The following is a 22,157-nucleotide window of genomic DNA, read 5'->3' as shown; positions in this document are numbered from 1 at the left end:
AACCACAATGGAGGGGGCACAAATGAGTGCACCATGATCACAGGAGCATTATTATGAGGGCCACTAATGAAGAGAGCTCTATTTAGGACACATTAATGGTCCCCACCTTAATGAGGAGGACACTCTAGTCTGGTGAGCACTAGCAAAGAGTACACAGAAGTTCCTCTGGAATGAAACACTTTACTATGTCAGGTAGCACAATATACTAGATTTCTGAACTTCTGAAATTTTCAATATATGTTGTGTATACATTTTTGTGCTATAGCTACAGCCTTTAATCTCTGACCATTTAGCCATGCTCACTTCGCACCCTAATGCACTGTGCTTTCCCCTTGCATTCACAGTCTGCCTGTTTCTAATTTTCATTGCGACTGAGGTATGCCATACACATGTGCCTTCACACTGTTCAGCCGGAGAACTGCCTTCTGTTAAGTCCAGGCTTCTGTTCATGCATGGAGACAGGGAATGGGGAGGTTTTCTAGCTCTTTAGTGCCAAGTGACTTCTGATCCTTTGGGAGGTGCTTGATTGCTTTAGCAGCCAATAGCATCTGTGGATGCTATTGTGAACAAGCAAAGGGACACATCTGCAGTGGAATTAATGGAGCAGGGCTCTGGGCCACCCATTACACTAATACATAGAAAATGAGAAATATGTTTTTTTGGAAACAAAAGCCACCAGCATGTGACATCCACTGACTATGAACTTACTAAATGCCTTAGCAGATCTGAAAACAATTAACGCTTGAATTCCAGAATGCTTATGTAAACTGCTTTCAGGTACTGGGTAGAGATGGCCCGAACCTCCGAACCGCAATAGACTTCAATGGGGAGACGAACTTTGAAAACTAGAAACACTTATGCTGGCCACAAAAGTGATGGAAAAGATGTTTCAAGGGGTCTAACATCTGAGTTTTTGCATGGATGAGTGGGATAGACGCCAAAAGTCCGGGGAAAAATCTGGATTTGACGCAAAGCAGCGTTTTAAGGGCTGAAATCACATTGATTGCTAAATTACAAGCCTAAAGTGCTTTAAAACATCTTGCATGTGTATACATCAATCAGGGAGTGTAATTAGAGTACTGCTTCACACAGACACACCAAACTCACTGTGTAACGCACCGCATACAGCTATTTCTGTAGTGACAGCCGTGGTGGACTGGTGCGCACCATGGCGAGAATGCAGGCCGTGGCAGTTTTCAAGCTCATATGGTCGCCGGGCTGTGGTAGCTCAATGATAGAACAACAGTGACTGTCCAGCTGATAACATTTGGTCTGTCCACAATGAAGCAACAACCTTATTATCTTGGGTGTGCCTCCCTGAGACACTCATATAGCCATCGGTCATTGCTTCATTGTGATACACAAGCCCCTTCACCGCGGCATGGTAATGATCACGAAGGGGAATTGGCACATGTACATGCCTTTTGTTTTGTTGTTGCAGCTGCAGTGCAGCCAGAAAAATTAGGCAGGCATGTAGACACACCAGAAAAATTATTATAGCGGCCGCTGCTAGCAATCCGCCTGGTGTCCTGGACCCTGCAGGTGGTGGCGGAGAAGGCAGTCAAGCGGCCTGCAGGCAGAGATACTGTGTGGGGAGCGACTTAGTCTTGGGGCAGGCAGTCACACAGCATGCAGGCAGAGATGCTGTGTGTGGGGACTGACTTAGTCTTCGGGCGGGCAGTAGCCCTTCGTGATCCATGCTTCGTTTCGTTCATTTTGATAAAGGTGAGGTACTGAACACTTTTGTGACTTAGCCGACTTCTCTTCTCAGTGACAATGCCCCCAGCTGTGCTGAAGGTCCTTTCAGACAGGACACTTGAGGCAGGGCAAGACAGAAGTTGGATGGCAAATTGGGACAGCTCTGGCCACAGGTCAAGCCTGCGCACCTGGTAGTCCAAGTGTTCATCGCTGCTCACAGTGTCTACATCCATACTTAATGCCAGGTAGTCGGCTACCTGCCAGTCCAGGCATTGGTGGAGAGTGGATCCAGAAGGGCTAAGGCGAGGCGTTGGACTAAAGAATGTCCGCATGTCCGACATCACCATGAGATCGCTGGAGCGTCCTGTCCTTGCCTACGTGGACATGGGAGAAGGATTACTGGCAGTGGTACCTTTATTGCGTTGTGCTGTGACATCACCCTTAAACACGTTGTAAAGCATAGCTGCCAACTTGTTCTGCAAGTGCCGCATCCTTTCGGCCTTCTGGTGATTTGGAAACATCTCCGCCACTTTGTGCCTATACCGAGGGTCTAGTAGCGTGGCCACCCAGTACAGCTCATTCCCCGTGAGTTTTTTTATACGGGGGTCCCTCAACAGGCTGGACAGCATGAAAGACGCCATCTGCACAAAGTTGGATGCAGATGTACTATCCATCTCCTCTTGCTCTTCCTCAATGACATCAGGTAAGTCCTCCTCCTCCCCCCAGCCACGAACAATACCACAGGAACGTTGAGCAGCACAAGCCCCCTGCGATGCCTGCTGCGGTTGTTCTTCTGCCGCCTCCTCCTCCTTCTCCAAAGAAACACCTTCCTCATCATCCGAGTCTGACTCCTCTTCCCCACATGACTCTTCCTCCTCCTTCTCCTCCCCCCTCTGTGCTGCCGCAGGTGTTGAGTAAACATCTGGTTCTGATGAGAATTGATCCCACAACGCTTCCTCCTGTAACTGTTCCTGTTCACACTCCTCCACAGCTTGATCCACCATTCTACGCACGGCATGCTCCAGGAAGTAAGCGTATGGGATCAAGTCACTAATGGTGCCTTCACTGCTACTCACCAGGTTGGTCACCTCCTCAAACAGCCGCATGAGCCTGCATGCATTTCGCATGAGTGTCCAGTTGTTGAGCCAGAACATCCCCATCTCCTTAGACTGTGTCCGTCTACTGTAGTTGTAGAGGTACTGGGTGACGGCTTTCTCCTGTTCTAGCAGGCTATCGCAAATCAGGTGTCTCACCGGCAACTTGTTTCTCCGTTGAATATCGGCAAAGCGTGCCATGGCCATGTAAGACCACCTGAAATGCCCACACAACTTCCTGGCCTGCTTCAGGGTGTCCTCTAAGCCTGGGTACTGTGACACAAATCTTTGAATGACTAGATTCAGCACATGTGCCATGCAGGGTACATGTGTCAGCTTTCCCCAATTCAAAGCGGAAATGAGATTGCTGTCGTTGTTACACACCACGTTGCCGATCTCCAGCTGGTGCGGGGTCAGCCACTGATCCAACTGTTTGTTAAGAACAGCCAGGAGAGCTGCTCCAGTGTGACTCTCCGCTTTGAGGCAAGACATGTCTAATATGGCGTGACACTGTCGTACCTGGCATGCAGCATAGGCCCTGGGGAGCTGGGGCTGTGTAGCTGGAGAGGAGATTGCAGCATCAGTAGAGTTGAACTGCCACTCAGCCAAGGAGGAGGAGGATGACGACAGCAAAGAGGATGTAGCAGGAGGAGAGGAGGTGGCAGGAGGCCTGCCTGCAAGCCGTGGAAGTGTTACAAGTTGGTCCACTGCACAGCTACATACTCCCTGCTTGTCAGCGGTCACCAGGTTGACCCAATGGGCTGTGTAAGTAATGTACCTTCCCTGACCATGCTTGGTAGACCAGGCATCCGTGGTCCGGTGGACCCTTGACCCAACGCTGTGTGCCAGAGATGACACCACTTGCCTCTCGACTTCATGGTACAGTTTGGGTATCACCTTTTTAGAGAAATATATGTGGCCTGGTATCTTCCACTGTGGTGTCCCAATGGCCACAAATTTATGAAAGGCCTCAGAGCCCACCAGCTGGTATGGTAACAGCTGACGAGATAACAGTTCCGCCAAGCCAGTTGTCAGACGCTGGGCAAGGGGGTGACTGGCAGAAATTGGCTTCTTCCACTCAAAGATTTCCTTCACAGACACCTGGCTGCTGTGGGTAAGGAGCAGGAACCGCTCAAGGTCAGAGGCGGAGTGGAGGAGGGTGGCAGTGAAGGTGTAAGGGAGAAAGCGGCTGAAGATGCTGCACCTGAAGGAGGAAGAGGAGAAGGAGGGTGGCCTTTCTTTTGTGTGCTGCTTTTGCTCAGGTGCTCTTCCCATTGCAGTTTGTGCCTTTTCTGCATGTGCCTTCGTAAGGCAGTTGTCCCTACGTTGGTGTTGGCCTTTCCACGGCTCAATTTTTGGCGGCAGAGAGATCAGATGGCATTGCTCTGATCTGAGGCAGACACATTAAATAATTTCCAAACCACTGAGCCCCCTGGAGTGATGGCACTATGGTGGCATCAGCAGCTGACGTTGAAGGGCATGTTGGCTGGCTGTCCATAGGTGGTGATACATGGCGCTTAACACTGCCACCAGCTGTTTCTGATGGTGAGCTTTCCCTGCTTCTTTCAGCAACTCGTCTCCTCCTACTCCTCTCTGACTCCCCCTCTGAACTGTCCCCTTGGTCATCTCGTCTCTTAGGAACCCACGTGGCATCCGTATCATTGTCATCATCATGATTATCCTGCCCAGCTTCACTTGCCTCAGACCAACAACAGCAAGTACTTCATCATCCTCCTCCTAATTCGTTACGTCCATAGTGTCTCCAAACTCAGACATATGAGGTGGTGTAACTTGCTTAGCACCTTCATCTGGCTGTAACAATAATGGCTGTGCATCAGTGATTTCACTACCAAATAACTCCTGCAAACTGTCAAATGCAGCAGATGTGGTGCTTGTAGTAGCGCTGGTGGCTGTGGAAGATGAGGTGTTCTGTGTTAAATAGTCAACCATGTCCTCACAATCTTGGGAGTTGATGGGACGTGCCTTCTTCTGAGCACTGTACTTTGGTCCAGGGCCGCACGAAATCACATCAGCACAACCTCGCACATACTTGCCGGGTGGCCTTCCTCTGGGTCTGCCTCTAGCTCTGCCTCTATCTGTTTTTTCCATTTTGTCCATATCGGGGGAGGTGAAAAGGTATGCACTGACTTGACTAATGCAATGTGCAGTCACACAGGTACAGTTAACAGGTATGCATGGAGTAGTATATCACACTGTGTGCACTCACGTAGGTAGGTGGGTGCACAGAACACAACAGGTAGGTATATGCAGTGATGGGTATTACAAATGTGCACCTGTCTCACACACACGTAACGTGAACAGGTACAGTGACTGATGGTATTAAATATCACACTGCGTGCGCTCACGTAAGAAGGTGGGTGCACTGAAGTGAACAACAGGCAGGTATATGCAGTAATGGGTATTACAATGTGCACCTGTCACACACAGACAGGTACCAGACAGGCACAGTGACACTGCGTGCGCTCACATAGGTAGGTGGGTGCATTGAAGCGAACAACAGGTAGGTATATGCACTGATGGGTATTATAATGTGCACCTGTCACACACAGACTGGTACCGGACAGGCACAGTGACACTGTGTGCGCTCACATAGGTAGGTGGGTGCACTGTGAACAACAGGTAGGTATATGCAGTGATGGGTATTATAATGTGCACCTGTCACACACAGACAGGTACCAGACAGGCACAGTGACACTGCATGCGTTCACTTAGGTAGGTGGGTGCACTGTGAACAACAGGTAGGTATATGCAGTGATGGGTATTACAATGTGCACCTGTCACACACACAGGTAGTCACTGAATGTGCTGGGCCTGGCAGTGGCACACACAGTAGGAATTACCAAGGCTGTCTATGCAACACAAGTGTCTGTGGGACAGACACACACACACACACAAAAAATAGATCACAAGAACAAGATTAGCTCTCAAAAGACCTGTTGAGGGGTGCTTTTTTAGTAATAAGAATCAGCAAGGAGCAAGCTAAGAAGCCTACAACAGCCTAACTAAGCTTTCCCTATAGGTCTCTGCACAGCAGCTTTCCCTTCTCTAATTACTGCAGGCACACGAGTGAGTGAAAATCAAAGTTGACCCTAATGATGCACTATAGGGGCGAATCGAACTTCCGGAAAAGTTCGGCAAATTGTTCGGGCCATCTCTAGTACTGGGACTATTCCTAACAATTTTTAAACATAAATAGGAATGTACAGTATGCCTATAGCCTGTAAAATGTTTAGGCAGAAGAAGAGAAAAGGAACGGACTCCAATAAAAAAGAAAAGATGTGCTCAAGCCAGTCTGGCAGTGCTTCAAACTCATAATGTGCATGTGAGGAATAGCGGGGCCGCCGCCACGCAGGGCAGCATGGTGGCGGCCTCCGCTTCCCAGCCGGCGGCTTCCGACTCGTATACGGAGCCGCCGGCACAGAGCGGGGCAGTCACCGCTGCGCCTGTCAGTATGGCGGCAGGCCCCGCAATCCAGCCGGCGGGCTTCCGTACGCGGGCGTGCGCTGCCTGGGGACCTGGGGACCGGGGAGGCGGCAGGACATTTATTGTCTTAGAAGACGGGTCAGCTGATCTGGTGATCAGCTGACCTCAGTCAGCCAATCACTTGCAGACTTCAGTTCCAGCCCCCTGGGCGGGCTGGTGGAACAGGGATTTTGCATTTAAGCCCACAGTTGTCAATTGCTCACTGTCTGCTGTCGTAATTACACTTGTGTTAGCGCTCAGACCTTAGCTCAGTTTCCCAGGTGTTATCACCAAGGACGTCACACCTCAGATTAGGATTGTATTGTGTATATTTACCTGTGTTTTGACCTTGGCTTGCCCTGACTTCTCTTACTCTTATCGTTCTTGTACTTCTGCCTATCTGCTTCAAGTTGCCGACCCTGCCTGTTAAACGACTCTGAATCAGCCTTCTGTTTCTGTACTGTGCCGCCTTCTCTGTTGCCGAACCTTTGCTCGCCTGACCTTTCTCCCTGCAGTGGAACGTCTCCCACTGTAAGGCTATCTCTGAGGCTTGCCTCTCCGAGACGCCTGCCCTAGCAGACTATTACTGCCTGAGGCCGAGATTCCTCTCTTTGCCTGGCCTGAGGATCTCACACACGGGGTTCCCATTCAGAGGTAACCACACCTCTGAGGAATCGCCATGTGGTGGATATTTCCACGCTCTGGTACTATCATTACTGTTGTTATCATTTATCTACTGTCTTAGGTGTCCAGAGGTTAGTCGCACTTGTATTATTGGCGATACTGCAGATCACCAATAATCAGATTCTCTCTGCGTGCTGACACCAATCATTACAGTGCAGTAGGTAATGGCTGGTGCGATCAGTAAAGGTAAATTGCAGTAAAGTTATTGAACTCAGCCTAGCTCTGTTTTTTTAAGCTGTGATCAAGCTAGAGTGAGCTCCGAAACTTCACTGCTATGTACCAATCCTGCATCTAAAGAAGACCCTCCTTCAGTGGTATAAAACTGCCCAATGGTCCCTCATGAACACTGCATAGCATGAGGAGACAGCTGCAATTACTGTCATTGTAGCAGCTAGTGATGAGCACAGAGTAGGGGTAATCTCGCATCGAATTTTGCAATTATGATGCAAAATTTCAGGAAAAATCATAATTTATTCCATCTTTAATTGTAATCATTCGTAATTTTACGTAACTGCGTACATTTTGCATAATTTCCTGACGACTGTGGTGAATAGCAAAATTTAACTGCACTCCAATCAGTAGCTGAGACCCCCTTTCCCACTAAAAAACTGTCCCTTGTCTCTAATAGTTCATCAGGGATGTCTCTGTTGGGGTGAAGCCCCTCCCACATGTGATGTTATTGCCATGGCCCTGACAGTTTCCGGCCTGTGTACATTGTTGGAAATATCATCTGTTGCCAGCTGCTAACCAAACAGTATCTCTCTCTCTCTCTCTCTCTATAGATATATATATATATAGTTACATAGTTACTTGGGTTGAAAAAAGACATACGCCCATCGAGTTCAACCAGAGAACAAAGTACAACACCAGCCTGCTCCCTCACATATCCCTGTTGATCCAGAGGAAGGCGAAAAACCCTTACAACGCATGGTCCAATTAGCCCCAAAAGGGAAAAAAATCCTTCCCGACTCTAGATGGCAATCAGATAAAATCCCTGGATCAACATCATTGGGCATTCCTAGTAATTGTAGCCATGGATGTCTTTCATTGCAAGGAAAGCATCTAAGCCCCCTTTAAATGCAGGTATAGAATTTGTTACAACTACGTCCTGTGGCAATGCATTCCACATCTTAATCACTCTTACTGTAAAGAACCCATTCCTAAATAAATGGCTAAAACGTTTTTCCTCCATGCGCAGATCATGTCCTTTAGTCCTTTGAGAAGGCCTAGGGACAAAAAGCTCATCCGCCAAGCTTTTATATTGCCCTCTGACGTATTTATACATGTTAATTAGATCCCCTCCAAGGCGTCTTTTCTCTAGACTAAATAAACCCAGTTTATCTAACCTTTCTTGGTAATTGAGACCTTCCATCCCACGTATCAATTCTGTTGTTCTTATCTGAACCTGCTCTAAAACTGCAATATCTTTCCTGTAATGTGGTACCCAGAACTGAATTCCATATTCCAGATGTGGCCTTACTAGAGAGTTAAACAGGGGCAATATTATGCTAGAATCTCACGTTTTTATTTCCCTTTTAATGCATCCCAAAATTTTGTTAGCTTTAGCTGCAGCGGCTTGGCATTGAGTACGATTATTTAACTTGTTGTCGATAATGAGTACTCATTAAGTCCTTCTCCAAGTTTGATGTCCCCAACTGTATCTCATTTATTTTGTATGGTGCTAGACCAATGGTACGACCAAAATGCATGACTTTACATTTTTCAACATTGAATTTCATCTGCCATTTATTTGCCCATATAACCATCCTATCCAGATCCTGTTGAGTATGTCCCTATCTTCCTGTGAGTTGATGATTCTGCACAATTTTGTGTCATCTGCAAAAATAGCAACATTGCTTACTACTGCATCTACTAGGTCATTAATAAATAAATTGAAGAGCACTGGACCCGGTACAGACCCCCGTGGGACCCCACTGCTAACAGTCTCCCATTTTGAGTACGATCCGTTGACCACAACTCTTTGTTTTCTGTCCATTAGCCAGTTCCCTATCCATGAACACAGACTCTTCCCCAGTCCTTGCATCCTCAACTTTTGCTCCAGACTTTTGTGGGGAACAGTGTCGACGGCCTTTGCAAAGTCCAAGTATATCACATCTACAGCATTCCCAATATCCACATTAGCGTTCACTACCTCATAAAAGCTGAGCATGTTAGTCAAACAGGACCTGTCTTTAGTAAACCCATGTTGATGCTGAGAAATAAGATTATTTTCTACTATGAAGTCATGTATAGTATCTCTTAGTAACCCCTCAAATAGTTTGCATACAACTGATGTTAAGCTTACAGGTCTATAATTTCCTGGATCTGATTTTTTGCCCTTCTTAAATAATGGGAAAAGGTGGGCTGTACGCCAATCCACTGGGACTCTGCCAGTTGCAAGAGAGTCACAAAAGATAAGATAAAGGGGTTCATCCATAACTGAACTTAATTCCCTTAGGACACGAGGATGCATGCCATCCGGGCCAGGTGCCTTGTCTATTTTTAATTTATTTAGTCTTGCCTTCACTTCTTCCTGCGTTTTTTATATAAAAAAAAAATATATATATATATATATATATATATATATATATATATATATATATACATACATATATATATGCCTTTCACATTGTTAGTGGGTGAGTTTATAGATAAGGGCAGTTGGGGCCGTCGTCCTTTTGCCATGCTTGCTAACAGTAAAAATGATGACCTGCCGGTTTATAGTAGTTCAAACAACATGGACAAATGTGCAATCATTTCTTTATCTATTATCTATTTTTAACTTATTATTTTGCAATGTCTTGAATGATTTCCCCCCCTACTTCTATTTTAAAGCTCCTCTTTGATGATGTTCTCTAGCATAGCTGACATTTCAATACTGTTGAGATTTTAGGGAAAACAATGTAAGTAGGTTCCGTACCTGTTCCTGGAATTGGACATTGCTCGCAAGGCTTGCCCCAGGCTTTACCAATGTTATTAGTACAGCAGCACAGCTTCTTGGTGACATTGAAGGGGAGCTCGTTATCACATTGAGTTCCATTATAAGTTCGGTAGCAGTAGCTTTTCCTCATATCTGTGGGATTACAACACATTTTGGCAGAAGTGAATTAATAACAGTCTTTGGATAAGGTTAGTTAATCTAAATAAGCCAGAGATATTAATAATGTAATAGAAAAAGCTCACATTACTTTAGTTTTGGCTCTCGTGCGCTGTTTAGAGACACAGTAACACAATCCATCTGCTTTCTAATGGTTGCAAGGTTTGTATTTAATCGGAACATAATTCTCAATGATCAAGATGGAATGATTTTTTCTCTCTCTGATAAGCTTAACTTGGGTTTTTTCCTTTACTATAAGCAAGAAACTAATACTTCAGCCTATGGTTTAAGCAAGAACTGTTGGGAATAGATTACAGTCAAATGAAATATGCTATGCAATAAGTTGAAGCAATGGGTACAAGAAATTAGCAATGTAGCTGTTCATCATCTCTAAGTTATGTAACTGTCTAAATCTCATCCTATAAATGTACAGTGTTAAAGTGGAACTAAAGTGTTTTTTTTTTTACATATTATTAATTCCTTCATTTTAGCTGTACACATTACTAGGATAAGACTTTTCTTTAATGCTGTTAATTGATTCTGAGCACACAATCACCCAGCCATGCTACTAACCTTCTAACACAGTCTTTCAGGTGTGAAAAAAATACATTCATAAAAGTCTTCCTGCTTTGTGCAGTTGATTACTCATACAGGAGGTGGAAATACACGGGCCCGAGTGTACTGAAATGCAGAGTATATATTCCAGGCTAAAAATGAAATGCAGTTTGTGCTTACAGCTGGCTTTGCAGATTCATAGTTGGCTGCGTAGTTGGCTGGAAGATTCATGTGTAATAACATTAAATTGCAAAAACATTTGTGCAGCACTGATACAAGCTCACAGCATTTTTTAAGAGGGAATTTTTATTAAAAAGGATGAGTTTTTCATAGGATTTTCAGTTTCAGTTATTTTTCATTGTTCTTTATTTTTTGAAAATGAATCCATGGGGTTAATTTAGCAAACTTTTATTTTACCTTTCTTAAAGAGACACTGAAGCAAAAAAAAAAAAAATGATATCATGATTTGTATGTGTAGTACAGCTAAGAAACAAAACATTGGAAGCAGAGACATAAGTCTAATATGGTTTCCAGTACAGGAAGAGTTAAGAAACTCCAGCTGTTATCTATGCAAAAGAGCCACTGAGCTCCACGACTTTCAAAGTGTCAGTCACTGTATTGTTTTTTTCCTGCAGAGGACTGTTCAAAAGTTCACTGGCCTGCTCTGTAAAATCATTTGAAATGCTGAGTAGCGTGTAAAATGCAAATATTAGAAAATGATGCAATGTTATAAAAAACAAACAAACACTATATAACTGAAAATAAAAGCATGACAATATTTTCTTTGCTACTAATGTTTTAGTAAGTATCCGTATTACACACAAAAAAATGATTAGATGATTTTTTGATAAATCCAAGTCAAGATTGTTCTCCATTGTTTCCAATGTACCCCACCTAAGAAAACCTTAGGGAATCATGTTCAATGCAACTATGTATACAATGCAAGTATAAAAGGCGTTTAAAAGAAAAAAAATTATATATATATATATATATATATATATATATATATATATATAGTGGTGGATGGAGTGAATTAGCATTTAATTTAATCTTTTTGTTGGACAAGTTGGATGGAGAAGCAAAGTGGTATTATTCTGTGGACCCACCCCTTTCCCTGATATTTTATGCATCCCATAAACTCCAGGGTCTATGGGAGGGATCCTGAAGGGATCATCGGGGAGGTCACTCAAGTTTTTTGTCCAACTAGATATGTGTCCCAATGTGGATGTACTCATTGTTTGTATAATTTAATGCTACCATAGGTAGCATTAAATGCTATCAACTATGAATACATGGAACCAACAATCTCTGTGTTTTTAGAATTATGCATGTATCCACTGGCTTCACATTAGCTGAGGTTCTTTAAATTTTGCCTAACATTTTTTAAGAAAAGATGGGGAAAGTAACCCCTTGGGTATCCTTCACAGTTTCCTTGTGAAATGTTCAATAATGAGCTCCTCATACTATAATTCCTATGTCACCACAGTATTAGTCATCCATATTTCAAAACTTCCTGAAAAGCCTTAGAATCTGCAGTACTTTTTGTGTTAAAACATACCACTAGGTCTTATGTATGGAAATATTTGTGTTCTGACATGGACTTTCAAAACACAAGCCTGTTGCAGACACAGGGCCATAAATGAGGTGTCTTATAACACATCTTTCATGTTGGCAGCACTACGTACCTCCACTATGACGGCCTCTGGCTGCCAGACTTCCAAGCACATTTGCAGGCTCAAATGCTATTGTTATTAAATGTCAGACAACATTTCATTAGTATGTCATAATCATGCCCATGTGACCTCCTGCAGCTGCCCCCTCCCTGCTCTGCCCTATCCATTGTTCTAATGCATTCAGAGCTTGTACTGATTATGTAACTGTCAGTTCACATATGTGGAAGAAGTGCCTGCAAAATAACACTTCATACATGTTTCTGTAAATGATTAGTGAATAATGTGGAAAATCAAATATCCAAACAACCAAAGAAATGCTCTATTTCTACCAGTGGCTGGATAGTGTACTGGTTAAGGGCCCTGCTGCTGACGCAGGAGACCTGGGTTAGAATGTTGGGCCTTCCTATTCAGAAAGCCACCACTTAATCAGTAGGAGACCTTGGGCAAGACTCCCTAACACTGCTACTGCCAGTGCCTATAGAGCACATCTAGGGCGTTGAGCCCAGCAGGAGAAAAGTGTAAAATGAATGTTCTGTGTCTTGTGTCTACATTTTTCTGTTTGCCTCACTTCCATAATTGCTATCACCTAGATAGTGCAAATTAGTGGCTTATTAAGAAAAATATGGGAATGTAGTGGTAACTTACCCATGCAGTTATGTCCACCATTGACTTGCATGTACTCTGGAGGGCAAATGCAGGTGAAGTTCCCCAATGTGTTGTAGCAAGTTCCTGGCCCACAGACTCCAGGGCTGGTGACACATTCATCAATATCTGTATTTCAGTGCACAAAAACAGTTAATCAGTCATTTTGAAAATATAAGTTGATAGTTTTAAGTTATAAAAAACATTCAAAAATATCTGAGGATGAAGTATGAAATTAAATTCAACTTAGATCATGTATGTATTCTAGCAGCCTCAAATGTATTTTTCAAAGGGCCAGGCCCATTACCAGAGTCTGTTTGGATTTAGAGTAGGATGGTTGAGTTTCAGCTAGATAAAAGCCATGTAACTCAGTTATGCATCACACATATTTCATAGGGATTATCACATTTAACATCTGTTGTTTGCCAAACTTTAACCAATCTCCCTATCTCATATATAACATTTACCTACCCTCTAAAGGTACATTCACACGTCGGATTTTTCCAAACGACCGGTCGTTTGGACGTTTGAACGTCCAGTTGTTTGGATGTCAAATCGGGCGTGTGTACAGTCGGTCGTTCAGCTGATAAGACTGGATTTCAACGATCCACTTGGAGGATTGTTCAAATCCAGTCTTATCAGCTGAACGACCGACGGTACACACGCCCGATTTGACGTTCAAACGACCGGACGTTCAAACGTCCAAACGACCGGTCGTTTAGAAAAATCCGCCGTGTGTACAAGCTTTTAACTTAAATATCCTTCTAATGCTTAACCTTAACTTCCATTTGAGAATTCACTTTCCAATACCTAACTTTAACCTCCATTTTAACAAGAACCCTTTTGCTATCTGCTAACCTTAAACACTTACTAATAAAGCTAATCCTCCCCAATCATGTTTCCTGACTATCAAACAGATGCTTAATCCTAACCTTGATGCTGGTCACCAAACCATAAATTATGTTCTTTGTCTCTGTTTATGTTTAGTTACAGTTTTGATGCTCAATCTATTCCCTCTATCCTGAAACCTTTTGGGGCATATCTACTGTACATAGGCAAAGCTAGATTGGCATGAGCACAGGTATACAAGCTGTTACTGCATTGCCAAAGCGAGGGTTAAGCCAAGTGCAAATCCCCAAAAATGGTGTGCTCAAGAGAGATAACAGGCTGTATGTAATTACTAGCACACAGTCCATGAAAAGGAGATTTATTGCATCACAGTGCTTCTATATGCTTGTCATCTGGACTACTAATAGAATTTGCCTTATTCCATTTTGGATTTGTTTGCGCATTAAAGGCATGTTTTAATTAAAATTATTCTGTGCTCACTTGTTCTTCAATAACAGCTGCATTTATTTTGTGCAAAAAAAATTACTTATACTGTAAACAAATGCTTATGTATTAAATTGTGCCAAAATGAACTATTTTGGTATTCCAAAATAATCAAATAAATCAATAATAATAATTCCAGACTTGTTAGTAGTGTTTCTTCTGCAGGGTGGACTTTAGGCTTACATTTAATAGGGGCACTTGGTAAAATAGGAGTTAAGTAATGCCAACTAGCTGTATTCCCAATAGTAGATTATCAGTAATTATACTGATATTGTACTGTCCTCCCCGAGTCCCCGTAACCTAATTTTCACACTAACCCTCCTTTATCTGGTGCTCCCAGGACAAAGCCCAATAAGCTGCTATACAGCCGATCAAAACTGCAACTCGACGGACTTTACTGGAGTGGCTGAAAAGTGGCTAATTACTGCGGCTGTAAAGCCTCTGATATCAACTGGCTGGAACAATTTACACGAGTTGCTGTAGCGCTGCTAACTACAATGGCTGTAAAGCCTCTCAAATCACGTAGCCACAAGTTGACTACAGTGGCTCACTCCTGCACCCAAATGACTCCCATTTTATCTGCTCTGGGACTTTAGACCTTGTAAGGCTTGGTGGCGTATTCTCCACAGTCAGCATGCAACGCATGAGCTGGCGTGGAGGAGGTACACACACTAGCACAAGGAAACAGGCTATCCCTAGTATAGTGGAGGGGAGGACTGACTCCAATAGGAGATTGTGGCGCACAGAGCCGGTGCAGATCCGACAGCCACAAACAATGCTTTCGTTATAACGTCTCAGCGCAAAGTAGCGCTGAGCGCATAAACTAGAACTGAGGAGATCAGGACAGGTAGACAGAATGAACGCTTGCTAGCTAGCGGCTACTTAGCGACAGCAAGCGTCCAAAACCAGACAGACTGGAATGAGGCAGCCAATGCGATGCGGCGATGGCGTGCCTCACAAAGACAGGACAGGATAGTCAGAAAATAGCAGGATTAAGATAGATGAACGTAACACAGATAAATATACAATAAGTATGTTTTCCTAGCGTATTACAATTACAGCTATCAATGAAACTATTTGTAACGTCTGACTAACATATGTATATATCGGCAATGAACCGATATATGACATAAGCAGGAACGCTGACTAGGAATGGAGTAACACAGGGAACAGGACTCAGAAGGATTCGCTATCTCTTCGCAGAGATGAACGCAATCCACAAACGGTAACAGAACAGGATTCAGAAGGATTCGCTATCTCTTCGCAGAGATGAACGCAATCCACAAACAGTGACAGAACAGGATTCAGAAGGATTCGTTATCTCTTCGCAGAGATGAACGCAATCCACAAACAGGACCAGGAACAGGATAACTAGCTCAGCACGGGTGTTCACGGTACGCGCAAACTACCAAAACGTGCTGGAAAACTGACTAACTGAACACAGGAAATAAACAGTTCGTGTACGTATACATCAGCGACACTGATGTATCAACGTAACACAAATACAAGGAAAATAATAAACGTGCTGGTATGCATATATATTGGCAATGAACCAATATATGATGCAAAGACCAGCAAAGTATCTTTATAACAAGAAACACGATCGGGGGCTAAAGCGACAGCAAGACTGGCTTACACTGAAGCTATGAAAACCCAAGGAAACCCTGCAGGAAGCAGATCTTTATACTGAGGTCATCCAATGGGAGCAGACATGCAGATTCCCACACAGGTGAATGATAATCAGTCACAAGCTGACAGCAGGGAAAGACAGACAAAGCTATGCAGCTTGCATGGAAAGCAATCAGAACTACCTGAGCTGCAGCACTACTGCTTCCAGCAATACCTGCTGCAGCAGCGATCATTACAGTAGCCCCGCCCTTAAAAGCGGATTCCAGACGCTTTTCAAAACTGAAATTCCCAACAAAACAGTCTGACTGATAATTCATGATGACCGGGACAGCCCGGCAAGACCGAATTCCAGAATCAGTCCCCACAAGACTGGACCCATCAGAACCAGAACCTACAGAACCATGCCCATCAGTACTACAAGCCCCAGTGTGACACCCATCAGAACCATGATTTCCAGAAGAAAGCCCTCCGAAACTCCCTGAGCGATACCCACCGCCTTCCAGGAACCGTTCAGAAACGCCAAAGCCTTTGCAATGCCCACCGGTACTGTCTTTACCAACACAAAACCCACTGTTGAACCAGTCCAAGGCACCAGGACAAGTTTTCTCAGAGACCTCCCAGAACACCTTGAAGCTCCAAAGAGATCCCCATAGGTCAGAATGCCCCTTAGGCTCACATGGAGAACCATCAAGAACCCCTATGGAACCTAGGGCAATTCCCGAGTCAGGGCCACAAGGACAAACATCAATATCAGGGCTTTCAGGGACCAGAACCATCTCTGGGCATGCAGGCAGACTGGCAATATCAGAACGTGTTTCCACTAAGGAAGCATCAGAGCACGCTAACACCTTAGACACACTTGGGCATTCTGGCACACAAAGAACATCTGGGCACACCGGCACAAGAGAAACCTCTGGGCATGTCAAGGAACTGTGAGCCTCAGGGTCAGCCAAGACAGGACCAAAACCAGGACTGGCCAAAAAAAAATCATCATGACTAAACTTCGCAACTACTGGACTTTTACACGAGAATGCTGGATCAGACTTAGATGTCGCTGATTCCAGCAAAGTCAGTAACAAATCAGATTCAGGGGCACTAACAAGACAGGACAAATCTTCTGATGTATGCACTGAACCAGATAGGGACTCCACAACTACCTCTGGACTGGACAGAGACTCATTTAATACACTGGATTGGAGCTCATGAGGCGCTGCAGAACAAGTCAGTACTGCAGCAGCCCCCACTGGACTAGGCAAAACTGAGGAATTCCCTGGACAGGAAGGGGACTCTGGAACCTCTGCCACAGCGGCCAGAGAACCAGAATCTTTCAGGATACAGGGCTGGGTTTCAGGAACACTCATCAGACCGGACTGAAATTCTGAGATTTCTATTATTTTGACCAGAGAATCAGAATTATCCATGTTACAGGGCAAGACTTCTGAAACATTCAGAGGACAGGGCTGGAGTTCCTCGGCTGTTACAACACTGGAGAGGGACTCAACAACATTGGTTAAATCAGACTGTGTACAGGGCAAGGTATCTGACACACTTGCTGACGAGGACAATATTTCAATGGCTTCTGCTTTGCTGGGCAGAAATTCATCAAGTTTTATTAGAGCAGACTGTAATTCCAAAACAGCTGCTAGACAAGTGAATATTACTGCAACACCAACTGAGGTAAGCAGTGCTTCAGCCTCCTCTGCTAGAGGGTTTAAAGTATCCAAAGTACTGGGTGAAGCATAAGACTCTGCGATCACAGCTTCACTGGACAGGATCACTGAACAGTCCATATTGCAGGGCAAAACCATGGAAGCACCTGCTGGTAGTGTTGGGCGAACAGTGTTCGCCACTGTTCGGGTTCTGCAGAACATCACCCTGTTCGGGTGATGTTCGCGTTCGGCCGAACACCTGATGGTGTTCGGCCTTTTAAGTTCGGGTTCGCCCCGAACTTCTAATGGCCGCCGAACAGGGCCGAACAGGGCCCCTGTTCGGCCGAATACTGCCCCCCTATGGGGTCGCAGGCATAAGGGGGGAGCATGCCCCGATCGCGGGGGGGGTCGGAAATCCCCCCCACCCCCTCCGCTAGCGCTCCCCCCTCTGCCCGCTTCCCCATTCAAAAGTTTAAGCAAAGTACCTGTAGTGGATGGCCTGGCAGTGGGCGGCACTGTGGAGTGAGGAGGAGGAGTCCGGAGAGTGACGAGTTGAGGGAGGCCGGGCAGCGGGCGTGAGGTCAGAGAAAGGGCGGAAGTACCACAAGGGTACTTCCGCTGAACCGCCCGCTGCCCGGCCTCCCTCAACTCGTCACTCTCCGGACTCCTCCTCCTCACTCCACAGTGCCGCCCACTGCCAGGCCATCCACTACAGGTACTTTGCTTAAACTTTTGAATGGGGAAGCGGGCAGAGGGGGGAGCGCTAGCGGAGGGGGTGGGGGGAATTTCCGACCCCCCCCCCGCGATCGGGGCATGCTCCCCCCTTATGCCTGCGACCCCATATGGCCCCCAAAAGCTGGATGTTCGGAAAGTTCGGGGTTCGGCCCGAACATGCCGAACATCTCGGCCATGTTCGGCGAACTTTCCCGAACCCGAACATCCAGGTGTTCGCCCATCACTACCTGCTGGACAGCATAATGATTCTGTGACCTGAGTTTCATTGGAGAAATCTACTGCACAATTCATGGTACAGGGCAAATTTATTGGAAAATTTTCTGAACAAGGTAATAATTCTGCGATTTCAGGTTCACATAGCAGATGCTCTGAGCTATTCACGAAACTAGAGCGAGGTGTAGAAACAGGAAGATCAAGACACAATGTTTGCGCATCTGAATCACCATTCATTTGTAAAATTGGAAAATTCAGATGCTGGGGTTCTGAGGTTACTAGACAGGATTGCTGGGACTCGGAAACTGATGTAGTGCATCTATTGGCATCTGCTGGATCAGACAGGAGTTGAACTTTATTAACACAGGTAATTTCTGCAGAAGTGTTTGCAGAGACAGGCAAGATTTTTCTGGTGTCTGTTTCACTAAACAAAGAGTCATGAGTACTGGCTAGGCTGGACTCGGAAGTCAGCAGGACCTCTGGATTCTCTGCTGAGAAATTTGCGCAGGGCAAGGTTAAGAATGTATCAGTGGCTTCTGTTTTACTGGGAAGTAACACTGAGTTATCCATGGTACAGGGTGGAATTGCAGGAACTTCAATTTCACACAAAAAGAGCTCCGAATCACCTGCTGAATCAGCCAAAGGTGCTGAAGCAGGCGGGTCAGAACGCCAAATTTGCGAATTCGGAGTCACATAAAAATCGTCCAAAATCAGTTCCCACACATCAATCAATGGAGCCACAAAGTCATACCCACACACACCAGTTTTTATTAGGTTATAGGCAGACTTAATGCATGCATTCAATACTAATTCACTTTTTGCACTGTAAAATTGACAAAATGAACTTGAATCATTCTTCCATTCATTGACCAGAGCTTCCATCTCTCCTTTCTCAAATGGAGGATTCCAAGCATACTTAACAGGCAGATCATGGTTTGCAGATATGATTGTAGCAGGGACATATATTGGGTTAATTAGCAGGTGATTGGCAGATTCCTTATTCCTAAGAATCTCCAATACCTGTAGCAAGTGCTGAACTGTAGTGTATGCAAACTTTCCTTGCTTCACAAATACGTTGATTTGTTCAATACTCTGTAATATCTCCTCATAATCATACTCAGATAATTCTTTTAAACAAAAATCTTTATTTTTAATAAAAAAGAGAGGGTACAGGATATCAACCCAGGTAGGCTAGTCTCACCCATAAAAGTTGAATAACATGAAGAAAGAATTGTATAGGGAGCACTAAGCTGGTGCAAAAATATATAATTTATTCATATTGCTTAAATGGTATCAAAAACGGCAAATGACACACAAGACACAGACTAACACATATACCCTCCCATAAAAACAAGGCTGCAACATCCTGCTGGGGTTGTTCCTGGACATACCTTACTCTGGGCCTGAAGAAAGGAATCTTTTTCGCATTGCATGCATGTTTTGGACTAAATGGGAGTGCACTCCAGTTCAATACATTTTTCCCAGTAGTTAGGATGTTGCAGCCTTGTTTTTATGGGAGGGTATATGTGTTAGTCTGTGTCTTGTGTGTCATTTGCCGTTTTTGATACCATTTAAGCAATATGAATAAATTATATATTTTTGCACCAGCTTAGTGCTCCCTATACAATTCTTTCTTCAAAAATCTTTATTTTCCCTAGCCAGGGAGGAAAGTTCATTAGTAGTTTCATAAGTCCATTTAACTCCCCTGAAAGACAATTGCATTTCATTATCTGTTAATGGCAGAATCTCATTATAGGTCTCAGTCGCTAAGGATAACGACTCTGCAGATCGGACACGTTTCTTAGAACGTTTGCGTTTGGCCTTAGACCCTGCTGTTTTCCCTGCTGTTCTTGGTGATTTATTCAAGGCTGCAGGAAAATTATCAGTAACACCTTCTGCTTGCTGAACATTTTTGCAAGCAATTGAAGGAGTAGCTGATTGACCTGCTGCCAGGAGTTCATTAAGAGGAAAAGGCAATGGATCTATGCGCAACCAGTTATGGATCACAAACGCTAGAAATTCCAGCGGTCTCTCTTTCAAATCGGAATGATTGAGAACATCAAATGCCCACTGGAATAATTCCCCTTTAAACAAAATATAACTTAGTTGGAGTGCCCAGGTTGAAACAGGAGTCGCTTGGAGATCAGGATTGGCCAGGAACCTGGCACATTCAGAGAAAAACTCATTTTCTGTTTCAGAGCTAAGTTCTTCAAATTTCTTAAAGGAACAGGAACCATAATTAACAGTGTCATACTTTCTGGGAATCCCCCCCACAATGGGGATTGGTAATGGGGTTTTCATAATGTAAGGCTTGGTGGCGTATTCTCCACAGTCAGCATGCAACGCATGAGCTGGCGTGGAGGAGGTACACACACTAGCACAAGGAAACAGGCTATCCCTAGTATAGTGGAGGGGAGGACTGACTCCAATAGGAGATTGTGGCGCACAGAGCCGGTGCAGATCCGACAGCCACAAACAATGCTTTCGTTATAACGTCTCAGCGCAAAGTAGCGCTGAGCGCATAAACTAGAACTGAGGAGATCAGGACAGGTAGACAGAATGAACGCTTGCTAGCTAGCGGCTACTTAGCGACAGCAAGCGTCCAAAACCAGACAGACTGGAATGAGGCAGCCAATGCGATGCGGCGATGGCGTGCCTCACAAAGACAGGACAGGATAGTCAGAAAATAGCAGGATTAAGATAGATGAACGTAACACAGATAAATATACAATAAGTATGTTTTCCTAGCGTATTACAATTACAGCTATCAATGAAACTATTTGTAACGTCTGACTAACATATGTATATATCGGCAATGAACCGATATATGACATAAGCAGGAACGCTGACTAGGAATGGAGTAACACAGGGAACAGGACTCAGAAGGATTCGCTATCTCTTCGCAGAGATGAACGCAATCCACAAACGGTAACAGAACAGGATTCAGAAGGATTCGCTATCTCTTCGCAGAGATGAACGCAATCCACAAACAGTAACAGAACAGGATTCAGAAGGATTCGTTATCTCTTCGCAGAGATGAACGCAATCCACAAACAGGACCAGGAACAGGATAACTAGCTCAGCACGGGTGTTCACGGTACGCGCAAACTACCAAAACGTGCTGGAAAACTGACTAACTGAACACAGGAAATAAACAGTTCGTGTACGTATACATCAGCGACACTGATGTATCAACGTAACACAAATACAAGGAAAATAATAAACGTGCTGGTATGCATATATATTGGCAATGAACCAATATATGATGCAAAGACCAGCAAAGTATCTTTATAACAAGAAACACGATCGGGGGCTAAAGCGACAGCAAGACTGGCTTACACTGAAGCTATGAAAACCCAAGGAAACCCTGCAGGAAGCAGATCTTTATACTGAGGTCATCCAATGGGAGCAGACATGCAGATTCCCACACAGGTGAATGATAATCAGTCACAAGCTGACAGCAGGGAAAGACAGACAAAGCTATGCAGCTTGCATGGAAAGCAATCAGAACTACCTGAGCTGCAGCACTACTGCTTCCAGCAATACCTGCTGCAGCAGCGATCATTACAGACCTGCAGGAAACATATGTTAATTGACACTGAACAGCCAGTCTACATCAAATTGGCTGCATATGTAAACAGAGAAGATGGGACCTCATAACTCCACAGTCACT

At 44.5% G+C, this 22,157-nt stretch overlaps 1 protein-coding gene across 1 annotated transcript in view; it reads right to left on the bottom strand.

Moving 5' to 3' along the window:
- The window catches only part of FBN2 (fibrillin 2), a 341,314-nt gene that overhangs the window by 110,502 nt on the left and 208,655 nt on the right, over nt 1-22,157 (bottom strand). The window contains exons 40-41 of the mRNA XM_068246690.1: nt 12,930-13,055; nt 9,880-10,032 (exon numbers count right to left, since the gene is read on the bottom strand). Of these exons, the coding sequence (XP_068102791.1) occupies nt 9,880-10,032; nt 12,930-13,055 (279 nt within the window). The remainder of the gene's footprint in view (nt 1-9,879; nt 10,033-12,929; nt 13,056-22,157) is intronic.

Source organism: Hyperolius riggenbachi, chromosome 1, assembly GCF_040937935.1.
Source record: "Hyperolius riggenbachi isolate aHypRig1 chromosome 1, aHypRig1.pri, whole genome shotgun sequence".
In the NCBI taxonomy this organism is placed as follows: domain Eukaryota; kingdom Metazoa; phylum Chordata; class Amphibia; order Anura; family Hyperoliidae; genus Hyperolius; species Hyperolius riggenbachi.
This window is presented reverse-complemented; position numbering and strand designations above follow the sequence as displayed.